We start from the raw sequence: 12154 nt of genomic DNA, 5'->3' as shown, positions 1-12154 counted from the left end.
TATCAAAATATTGTTTGATTGTTTTGAACGATTTGATAAAAGTAGAAGTGATTGAGTTACACCCTTCCGTAAGAAGTCTATTTATTTACAGATAGCATTAAAGTTTGGTCCTAACATTTACCCTTAAATATGTACAGATTTGTTTTTATATAAAGTTGTATATATACAGAGTTGTGACACGGATGTTTAAGTAATATTTGTGATTTATATTTATAGAAAGTCGTACACAAAGTCGTTTGACGAGGAAATCAGAGAGATCTGACAGTCGCATTCAAGAGTAAGTCATTTGTTACAATTTATTTAGATATGAGTACGGCGGATTCGTTTATTTTCGTGGGTACTAATGTTGTGGATTAAGGAAAAATTATATGTTTGTGGTTATTTCTCATTGAATTGCCAAAGTTGGCATACAAGCCTGTAGAAAATTTGTACTTCGTTGAAAATTTTAATTTGAGGTTCATTTTTAACCATGAAAAAATTGGCATATGACGAAAAATAATAAAGAATCCACGTTATATGAAATAATGACAATTTCTATGCATCTACATTTTCTTTTCAAATTTCCAAAATATCCAGAGTTACCAAGAACTTCTGTAGGTCTTAGATTTAATCACCTAGTATATGAGTCTTAGATTTGAGTACCTTAGTAGTATATGAAGATGCTTTAGCTGTCTATATTTTGGGGATTGAATATATATGTTTGACCAAATTGAAATAAATTATGAAGTTCTTTGGACTATAAAGGTCTTCTTCAGGTAGTTTGACTGTTGTGTCTTGAAAGATATTTTGTTATTTATACAACTTTCACAATCTCATAAAAAATGTTGTTGACTTGAGAAAGTTAAAATTATGAAAAATTAAAATTTTAAAAAATCTCCAATTTATGAAATTATTTAATAATTGTCTATGTGAATTTTATCATAAGTATAAATTTTAAACTGCACTATCTAATTTTCGATGGTTCCATACAAATATTTTAAAACAATTGTGTTGCTTAGGTTTAGCAAAAAAGAAATCTGTCAATAGTAAAGATCCTTGCTGATAAAAGGATCATAAGGATAGATACAAATTTTAAATACTGATGTAATTTTTTCTTCAAAATCTCAATAAATTAGGAATTTACTATTGTTTAAAAAATTGTTGTTCTTGTGAAACATTGATGGTAAACTTTTTACTGACAGCTATGGTTATATGCCTTGGAAACAGGGCGGACACAGTGGTCATTTTAGGCAGGTATTCCTTGTACAAGGGTGATAGCTCATTAGCTTGTTATTATAAAATCAGGCTACTATTAACACATCATTGTAAATAAGTTGTTATTAATTATATTAGCAGTGCTGTATACTGGTTGAGCTACAACGTGATAGCTGAGACATATTGCTTTGTATTTGTTTATGGTGTATTATGCCTTGGAATTGCAACTAAATTTAAAACATAAATGCACTGTTTCTTCTCTTTACTTCTCTATCTTGTAAATATTTGTCTGTTTCTGTCTTCATTTGGTTCAGCTACAATATGTTAATTGATATATATTGCTTCATGTTTGTTTATGGTGTATAAAATGTTTGAATTGTGCCTTGAAACCACAACTACATTTAAAACATAAATGCACGATTTGTGTTGTATCATTCCTGATGAAGTTAATGAAGTCTAGATTATCTCCCCCTTTTAAACATTCCTGATGAAGTTGGAATGGGGACCCAGTTATTTGACCCATTGAAACGCATTGAAAGTCATAGTAAATAAATGGGGTGCTGTTTGTTAAAAAAATTTGATAGCCACCTTGGAACTTCTGTTTCATGTTAGGCATTAGGTTCCAAGTTTCTGAGGGCAATCTCAGTTACTCATGACCAGGCATTCCATTACAAAATTTTGTTTTGATTGACAACAGGGTCACTCAGTCTACTTCCGGTGAAGAATAAAGGCTAGAATTTAGACAATTAACTCTATGCACTGATGCCAGATTTTATTTAAATCAATCAATTTTTTTTACAGAAATTCAAACTAGAAAGCCTACCCTTTCAAATAAATCTACACCATTTTAGAGAGAAGTGATAGTTTTTTTTTAAGAACTACATTCGTGGGTATCGGACTGGTTACCGTAACTGGGATCCTATTCCAGTTAATGAAGTATAGATTATCTCCCCCTTGTAAACATTCCTGATGAAGTTAATGAAGTATAGATTATCTCCCCCTTGTAAACATTCCTGGTCAAGTTCAGATGGATATCTATAGTAGATGGGATTGACATGGTCATATATAAAACCTTTTATGATTGGATATAGCTTTTCTGCCATTAACACTCGAGGAGCCCTGGGTTGTGGCAGGGTTCTTAGAGATCGACTCGATATCCCGGATGTTATGACGTCAATCCAATCAAATTTGAATGTAAGCATATTCAGAGTAGGGGCCTTGTACTTCCGGTAATCTAGAGACCTTACTCTTCAAAATTATTTACCGTTCATATGGAACTCTAGTCAGAACTCGAGTTCCATCCGAACTTGGCCACTGATGAAGTTAATGAAGTAAATATTATCTCCCCCTTGTTAACTTTCCTGATGAAATTAATGAAGTACAGATTATCTCCCCCTTGTAAACATTCATCCATAGGCCCTGTTTCATACATGACTCTTTTAACATAATAAGTACAATAAAACTAAGATCATATTTCTAACTTGACATTTATAATATATAGTGTTGCACTGCTAGCTGGCTAAAACTATGTTTATAAAAGATTTTCAAAGTTATGTATTTAATGAATTTGACCTCATTGTAAGAGTAAATAGAAAATGACCAAAACTACTAAATTATGTAGGAGCAGAAGAACTATCTTAATTGATGATGTACCTATATAAATTAGATAGGATAATTTATGTTCACATTTAACTACTCTCATAATGTTTTGTCAAATCATATAAATCTTATGAAAGCTAATATGAAATAACAACAGTTTCCATATATAATTTCAATTCATTTGATCTGTTTTGTAATTCATGGGGCTCACTGTTTTGTAGTGGTTTTTTTTTATTGCAACTACCATGTTTATTCATTGGGATCATTTTTTCCCCCTGAAAGCGAGACATAGGTATCCTACATTCTGTTGGTGGCGTCAACATTTGAATTTTTACAGACATCAATAAATTTGTCAAACCTTCATGAAATTTTATGAAATTTGGACAGATGCTTGTTAAGGTCTAAAATACAATTTCCAAAGCAAGATGTTTAAAATACTTATTTTCATTTTCCATATTTTTATGATAAATGAACTTAATAATGTCACAGTAAACAAGTTGATACTGAGGTTAGAGTTTATTACACATCAATACTCATCCTTCCTAGTAGAATAGGTTTTATTGTCGAGCCTGCAACTTTTGTTGCAGAAAGATCGACATAGGGATAGTGATCCGGCGGAGGCGGCTACGGCGGCGGCGTTAGCTAACTTTTTAAAAGCTTTATATTTTAGAGGGTGGAAGACCTGGATGCTTCATACTTTGTATATAGATGCCTCATGTTACGAAGTTTACGTCAGTCACATGTCAAATGTCCTTGACCTCATTTTCATGGTCAGTGACCACTTGAAAAAAAGTTCAGATTTTTTGTAATGTTGAATTCTCTCTTATCATAAGTAATAGGATAATTATATTTGGTATATGCGTACCTTGCAAGGTCCTCATCCCCGTCAGACAGTTTTCACTTGACCTCGACCTCATTTCATGGATCAGTGAACAAGGTTAAGTTTTGGTGGTGAAGTCCATATCTCAGATACTATAAGCAATAGGTCTAGTATATTCGGTGTATGGAAGGATTGTAAGGTGTACATGTCCAACTGGCAGGTGTCATCTGACCTTGACCTCATTTTCATGGTTCAGTGGTTATAGTTAAGTTTTTGTGTTTTGGTCTGTTTTTCTCATACTTTATGCAATAGATCTACTATATTTGTTGTATGGAATGATTGTAAGATGTACATGTCTAGCGGGCAGATGTCATCTGACCTTGAGCTCATTTTCATGGTTGAGTGGTCAAAGTTAAGTTTTTGAGTTTTGGTCTTTTTATCTAATACTATATGCCATAGGTCAACTATATTTGGTGTATGGAAATATTTTATGATCTATATGTCAGTCCCGCAGGTTTTATTTGACCTCGACCTCATTTTCACGGTTCATTGCTCAGTGTTAAGTTTTTGTGTTTTGGTCTATTTTTCTTAAACTATAAGTAATAGGTCAACTATATTTGTTGTATGGAAGCATTTTTAGCTGTACATGTCTGCCTGGCATGGTTCATCTGACCTTGACCTCATTTTCATGGTTCATTGGTCTTTGTTTAGTTATCTTGGTTAATGCTAAGTTTATGTGACAGTTTTTAATAAAGTTTTATACTTAGGACTATCAACATAATATCAATAATTAGTAAAGAAGGCGAGACATTTCAGCGTGTGCACTCTTGTGATTAAGGAGATAATGTCTGATGCATAGTTTTGCAAATATATTTTCATTTTCAGTATTTTCCTTGATAGATGGAGTAATTAAAATTTTTTGAGATGATTTAAAGTAATTTGTAAATCTTCATGAATTGTTATAAAACTTGAACAGAAGCTAATCTTTAAGAATAAGATATAACATCTAAAGAAAAAGTTTGATATTTTTTTTTTTATTGAATAGATAATTTCAGTATTTTACTGATAAACGGAATAACTTTTTAAGTCACTATAAGACTTTTACATTAATAGCAGCAAATGTAAGCAAGACACAGGGTTCTATGTAACCCCTTACCATTTTTTATTTAAAGGGGGGGACAACAGTTTTGTGTTTATTTGTTCAATAACAGTTTTATGAGTTCTTGATTATTTGTTAGGTCCTGCAAAATAAACATTGATTTAAAACAGTACACAATAAATACTTTTTTACTTGAATCCACAAAAACAACTTTTTCTAAAAGGTGTTAATTCAGCTTATCTATTTATTATTTTAAACTTATTCTTAAAACTGACACTTAAATGATAAAATTACAATAAAATATCATAATCCTTAATTAATCTCAGATATTGAACTAAGGTCTGTTCTTGACATGTTTGCAAACAGAGTGAAAATTGCTTCCCATAATTGTAATATATTATAAAGATTGTGGCTTTGACTGTTTCAATATAGTTTAAGAATATTTGACCTTGACAATTTGTACCCTAGGCTACTCCCAGAAGATGAACTAGATGATTATGTAACAGAGAAACAAGAGGCTGAAGAAGTTTATTCCCAGACAGGCATAGTAACAACTACTCCCGTAGAACAGGTAATTATATATAGATTATCTCCCCCTGGTAAAGAAGTTTATTCCCAGACAGGCATAGTAACAACTACTCCTGTAGAACAGGTAATTATATATAGATTATCTCCCCCTGGTAAAGAAGTTTATTCCCAGACAGGCATAGTAACAACTACTCCTGTAGAACAGGTCATTATATATAGATTATCTCCCCCTGGTAAAGAAGTTTATTCCCAGACAGGCATAGTAACAACTACTCCCGTAGAACAGGTCATTATATATAGATTATCTCCCCCTGGAAAAGAAGTTTATTCCCAGACAGGCATAGTAACAACTACTCCCGTAGAACAGGTAATTATATATAGATTATCTCCCCCTGGTAAAGAAGTTTATTCCTAGACAGGCATAGTAACAACTACTCCCGTAGAACAGGTAATTATATATAGATTATCTCCCCCTGGTAAAGAAGTTTATTCCCAGACAGGCATAGTAACAACTACTCCAGGAGAACAGGTAATTATATATAGATTATCTCCCCCTGGTAAAGAAGTTTATTCCCAGACAGGCATAGTAACAACTACTCCCATAGAACAGGTAATTATATATAGATTATCTCCCCCTGGTAAAGAAGTTTATTCCCAGACAGGCATAGTAACAACTACTCCCATAGAACAGGTAATTATACAAAGTTCCAGAGGATATTATGTTTTGACCCCTCTTTCTGGTCGTCAGTCCTGTTCTTGTCATCACACTCCTCTGAAACCACACAACAGAAGTTTATTTTTTTTCTAGGAGTTATGCCCCTTTTGAAATATATTAGCCTCAATATACTACTACAACAGTTTGTCATAGTAACTCTTCTGAAACCACACAACAGAATCTCATGAAACTGAAGTTAATGAGGACACAATATGTACATGTGTATATTCACAAGAATTTTTTTTATATAATGACTCTTGTAGAGTTATGAGTTTTTAAATGTAGGAATATTTTGTTTGTCCAGTGACAATGTGTGTGGGAGAGGGGGAGGGCATGGGGTATGTGTGTGCGAGCTCTCAAAGAAAGTTTTTTTTAAATTAAATATAAATTATCTCCCCATGGTATTATTATCTATCCAGGTGTAATTGGGGTTGTACAGAATTTGACCTTTGTTGTACACACCTCTTTCTCCTTTTCAAGTTTTCCTCTGTCAGAATTTATCAGAATGGACCATATGTCCTTTATTTTTGCAACTTTGTGGAATACGCTTTTTTCTCCTTTTCAATTTCTAACCTGTTTCTGTAAAAACATATTTAAACCCCTGCCCACTTAAACCAGTTGTACACTACAAGATAACTTAGAATGGATGATTTTCAGGTTGGTCAATGTTTGTTAATATATAGATACCATTGTTGACAGAAATTATTCTAACTAATATTTCTGCTATAATGACATAAGTAAACAAGATAATTTTAAACACATTTTTTTTCTCTATTGTTGATAAGTTTTAGAATAATCTGGACATAAATTGAATGAATGCCAGTGACCCAAGTTATATTTAATGGCCTTGACCTATGGAAATCTGGAATGTCTAGGTCATAACCAATGAATATGTATGAATATATACATCTCTAGTCTTATCTGTGTATGGGGTTGTAGTTAGAAGTTCTAGTTCACACAATTTAAATCCATGACCAAAAGTTGTGTCTTGACCTTAATCAAGGTCATTGCCTATAAAAAATATGAATTATGTACAAGCAACTTGAAATAAATTAGGCATTTACAAGACAAAATTATAACAGTGGAAATTACATCAAGATATTTATAAAAACGCATATAACATAAAGTAACCAGTGATGGTTGTTACATACAGAACACCCAAGTATAACATTAAGTTACACACCGTTAGAAGTATAACATTAAGTTACACACCATTAGAAGTATAACATTAAGTTACACACCATTAGAAGTATAACATTATGTTACACACCATTACACAAAACTTACATTTTAATCTGCATTTACCAGCGTTTCAGCTAAAGAATATTTACCCTAACCAGAAGATGTTCCTAATTTGAATTAGGAAGGTTTACTAACATAATGAATGTGATTCAACTCTTAACATTAAACTTGTTACAATTTACTTAAGGACAAACCAACTGATGAGGAAGTAGAATTACAAGAACAGGATGCAGAATTAGTGGAGACAGTAGAGAAGCAATCAGAATCAGTAGATAATCTTACAGATACTGTCAACAAGCAAACAGAATCTGAAGAGGAGGAAGTAGAAACTGCAGAGAAGGGAACAGTAACTGAAGAAACTGAACAGAATGTAACCCACCGATCACCTCACATTATACATCCCGTCCATTTCTCACAGGATTTACATAATGGGGATGTTCATTTAGAAGTTTTGGCTATTCCATCTGGGGGTAGGTTACCTTCAGCTCATCCAGAAAAACATGGAACAATCCAAGAATTGTCAGCATCAGAAAGTTGGAATTTTTGCCCTGATGGAGAAATAGTGGATGTAAAAGAGAAAAAGAAAGCCTATTCTAGATTATCTCATCGTGACGGACATTGGTATAAGGAAATCGTAAAACCAGAAAATTATTGTTTTGAGTGTATACCTGATAGTATGTCGACCAAAGTGGGTCGCCAAGCTGGCAGGATGCCAAACGGAACACAAAGTGCTTCTTCACAGGTGCTACGTATGTCGAGGAAACAGACAGAATATTTTAAACATGCCCCGCCCCTCAGGACTCCTCCCTCTATTCCCAGTGCTTCACATCGACAGTCACAGTTTATAGACCAATCGCCCCGGTATGGACAGACATATAGCTCAGAAATAGAACACCATGCAAGGTCCACCAGAAGTCCAAGGCATTATATGGAGCAAGGTAATATATATGATAAGAATGTCATGAAGGTTCAAAATTGTCCAAGACATTTTTATTTATCTTCTATTCACAAATTTTTGCATGTCATACAAATGTTATACATGTCAGAAAAATAAAAGCTAATACATTTTATTATTTTGAAATCTTGGAACTTTGTACAAACAAACAAAAACGAGAAAATATATTCACAAACAAAAGAATTATAAAATGACTTCCCCCTCTCCTATAACTTAACATTGTATTTTTTGTTTCAGTGGTTGATTTAAGGGCAAATGGTATAAGATCAGCCCCTCCTGGCAGTCATTCTGGGCTAGATGGTCCATTATCATCATCATTACATGTATCAAGATTGTCGTCCAGACAGAATACAATGATTGGTGAGTAATCTGAACTCGTTTATATATCACCTGCCCCAGGGGCCATGTGAGCCAGCACCATCACTTGACATTCTTTGCTCTCCATCATGTTCTTATTTAACTGTTTCAAAGATTTCCTCTCAAACTACTGAAGGTATTTCAGCCAAACTCAATGATCTTAGTGGTATTTCAGTATATAGTTTAGGCTTTTTATTCTGGTCAGTCAAGAAACATGGCTGCCATGGCTAAAAATAGAACATTGGTAAAATGCCAATTTAAGCTTATATCTCAAAAATTAAAACAGTTAGAGCAAAACTGACTGAGTAAAAATTATGAGCTGGTCAATTTCTATAAGTGAGAACAATTTCAGACATATCATACAGTCCAATTTTCTACCACGAAGATCTTTTATAATAATCTGTGCTCATATAAGATTGGCTATATAACTTTTTTCCCTTCACTGTAGTGTACTTCAATTGTGATCTTGAGATGATTCCATAACAACTATCATATATGGCTAATGTGTTTTTGTTTGGAAAGGTTAAAAAATATTAATGTTTATTTAACAGAATCATCAAAATCTGTCATTTAAACCTGATTTGCTAATCTCATGTCTTGTATTTAACAGAAACCTCAAGAAGTGGTATAGAGCATGAGAAAACAATATACCCCAACAATGCTCACATAGAAATAGCAGCAGATGGCACTAGACATGTTGTCTTTAATGATGGTACTAGATTTGTTATATTTTTAATTTTACTTTATAGTGATCAAATATATGATTTCCATTTTTCCCAAACACTAGAACCTTTTTTTCTACTTTACCATTTATATCATGAAAAGTTTGTTTAAACAGCATTTTAAGAGAATACAGCAAATTGACAAATTTAATTGTCTTTCAAATGAATAAAGTACATGTATAATGATTCTAATGCAATGGATATTTGCTATTTTTACAGAGAGATTAGAATCTGTGGCCGAGTCTGGAGTGGTCAATGGTCATGGTGAGGAGGCTCAGGACAGGTTTAAATCAGCGACAACGCAGAAGTCACGAAGATCTAACCAATCTATATCTCGTGTGGGCAGACCTATAGCTCATTATTATAACATTAAAGATCCTGTGAGTATTAGGTTCAATGTCACTTGCTTAGAAATCTATCTCATCATCAATGATTTGACCAGTTTAACATTAAAAATCACTAAAATTAACACTAGTCAATGAAGAGATGTTCTGTTTAAAAGGATGTAGAAATGAAAAATTTAATGCACATTAATGAGGAAAAAAATAAATATTTAAGAATTATCTTTGTTGAAGTATCAGATAGATATGTAACTTACATTATACCATTAGGTTCTAGATAGGCTTTCATCTTGATACATCTCTCTGCCTTACATTATACCATTAGGTTCTAGATAGGCTTTCATCTTGATACATCTCTCTTCCAAAGAAATATTACTGTAGATTCGTTTTCATTTGTGGATTTCCGAAAATTCTTTACTTTTATGGATATTTAATTTTGTGATTTAATCAAAGTATGTGTATACATGCCCTATAGAAAACATGTACTTCTTTGAACATTTCAATTTTACCATTACCTACTTAATCCATGAAAATTGATATCCAAGTAATAATAATGTATCAACAGTAAAAGAATTGAATTGATGTAAATCCTGGCTATATCATATAAAACATGACCTTGATTATGACCTTGTTTGATAACTTCTGACGACAATTTTTATTATCTTTACAGTATGAAACAGCAGCAGCTTTCAAACTTCAGAAAGAGGCTGAAGCAGCTGTGGACATTCAGAGGTATGGTTGTGTTTAAGTTAATGTATTAACACAACTTGATAAAAGATCTGGAAGAGGAAGGAAGTCTTAATGATATTTATAATGTATGCTGACCTACTTACATAGCCATTCTTTCTAAATGTTACCCATTGGAACAAATAGATAATCTTAAGGGCATATCTATTTCAGGGGAGATAATTACTTGACCATTTTACTTTACTACCTAAGTACTGGGAACAGTATATCTAACAGGAAATGGATCTGATATTGATAAAATCATAGATACAGCGAGACTTATGGATTTTGGTAGCGACTGACTGAAAAACTATCAGAACTATTCAATTAATTAACAACACAAGCATTAGCCTTTCAAAAAGGGCTAGTTGACTCTTAGCTGATGAATATGGAAAGTGCTCTCGCTTTGTAGATTAATTCATTTACTAGAATAGCCACGTGCATCAATCAACAAATTTTACCACACACTTGAGGTCACACGTTATGAAGTAGTATATATCGTTTAACGTTGTTGTTTACGAAACTCCAGAAGATTTGACTATTTATAGATAAAAGTTACCTGTGTACCAATATCATGAATATGCATGATTAATGACCAGGCAAAATCTAATTGCTAAAATAGAGAGGACAAATCCGATACTCTACAGGATTGAAGGACATTTACTAGGGTTGGAATGTCCTAACCAATCAATAAACTTTGATTATTCACGTCTCGTAATATCTTCCAATCAGGTAGCAAGAAAAATTCACACACTGATTGTCCATCGTTCAATTCTAATATCGACTCCTAGGAGTCGATAATAATTCTAATCATGAATAAATACAAGTTTTATCATATAGTAGATATGTTTGAATACCCTTATGATATATTGCGCTACCATTGATATGCTTGTTTACCACAATTTATATTTTATTTATTAATGGTAATTTCTCTAAAATAGAAATGTATTGTTATAGTACTTTAGTTACCATAGAGATATCTTTATTTATATCCACAGAATATTCAGAGGATTTGTAGCCAGAAATATGTACAAAAAGTTAGTAAAGGAAGAAAGAGAGATATTGGAAGACCAGAGAAAGGCCGCTATAGAAATTCAGAGGTAATTATTAGAATAGTAGTTTCTTGAGTTAATAAAGTTCTTTTAAAAAGTTATGGGAATTGTGGACCTTTATAAAGCCAGTATCTTATTATTCGCCCATCTCACTTGAAAATAAGACATGTTTAGCATATTTCAAAGCCTAATTTTAACTTCTTTAATTGATATTTACCGTATTATATTAAACATGAGAACGACAACACTTGTGATAATGAGGAGACAACAAACCATTTATTTCATTCATTTGATAGTTGGTGTTTAGTGATATTTTCATCACACTTGGCTATGATGGCCACTTGTTTTTTTTGGTGTAGAGATATAGATTCTACCACTGTATCGAGTGTGATACAATATTTATCCACTCGAGACAGTTAAATTTTCAAATTTAAAACTGTCAAGAGTGGATAAATATCAAATTACATGAGATTTGGTGGTAGAATCTGTTTCTCAAATGATTTTCAAACAACTTGCAGGCAAACTTATTCCTTCTTTACGAATGATCTGCAAAAAGATGTGTTCTTTCTATGTGACGTCATAAGGCATGGTTGCCTTTTTTCATGCCGTCACAATTGGGAATTCAGAGGAAAGCAAGAAAAGGAGTATGTTCGGTAAGGTCCTAAAATGGCCCCCTTTTTTAGCGTAAATTTCAAATTCGGATTTATTGACCAATATCACAATAAGTTATAGCTTATACAGTGACTAGATAGGAATTAAGCCATTTTGTTGAAAATTTTACGTTTCTGCGTTTCATTATGACGT

General features: G+C 32.7%; 1 protein-coding gene across 15 annotated transcripts in view; it reads left to right on the top strand.

Moving 5' to 3' along the window:
• LOC139484564 (uncharacterized) overlaps nucleotides 1-12154 on the top strand; it is a 76669-nt gene that overhangs the window by 54633 nt on the left and 9882 nt on the right. For 8 of the 15 annotated variants that reach the window (XM_071268333.1, XM_071268325.1, XM_071268322.1 and 5 more), the window contains 9 exons: nucleotides 217-277; nucleotides 1182-1229; nucleotides 5181-5283; nucleotides 7385-8135; nucleotides 8390-8512; nucleotides 9120-9221; nucleotides 9451-9611; nucleotides 10243-10304; nucleotides 11297-11398. In XM_071268333.1, the coding sequence (XP_071124434.1) occupies nucleotides 217-277; nucleotides 1182-1229; nucleotides 5181-5283; nucleotides 7385-8135; nucleotides 8390-8512; nucleotides 9120-9221; nucleotides 9451-9611; nucleotides 10243-10304; nucleotides 11297-11398 (1513 nt within the window). The remainder of the gene's footprint in view (nucleotides 1-216; nucleotides 278-1181; nucleotides 1230-5180; nucleotides 5284-7384; nucleotides 8136-8389; nucleotides 8513-9119; nucleotides 9222-9450; nucleotides 9612-10242; nucleotides 10305-11296; nucleotides 11399-12154) is intronic. The other 7 variants (XM_071268329.1, XM_071268330.1, XM_071268334.1 and 4 more) reach the window with 1 other exon arrangement.

Source organism: Mytilus edulis, chromosome 8, assembly GCF_963676685.1.
Source record: "Mytilus edulis chromosome 8, xbMytEdul2.2, whole genome shotgun sequence".
Taxonomy (NCBI): domain Eukaryota; kingdom Metazoa; phylum Mollusca; class Bivalvia; order Mytilida; family Mytilidae; genus Mytilus; species Mytilus edulis.
The sequence above is the reverse complement of the archived record's forward strand: the minus strand, read 5'-3'. Positions and strand labels throughout refer to the sequence as shown.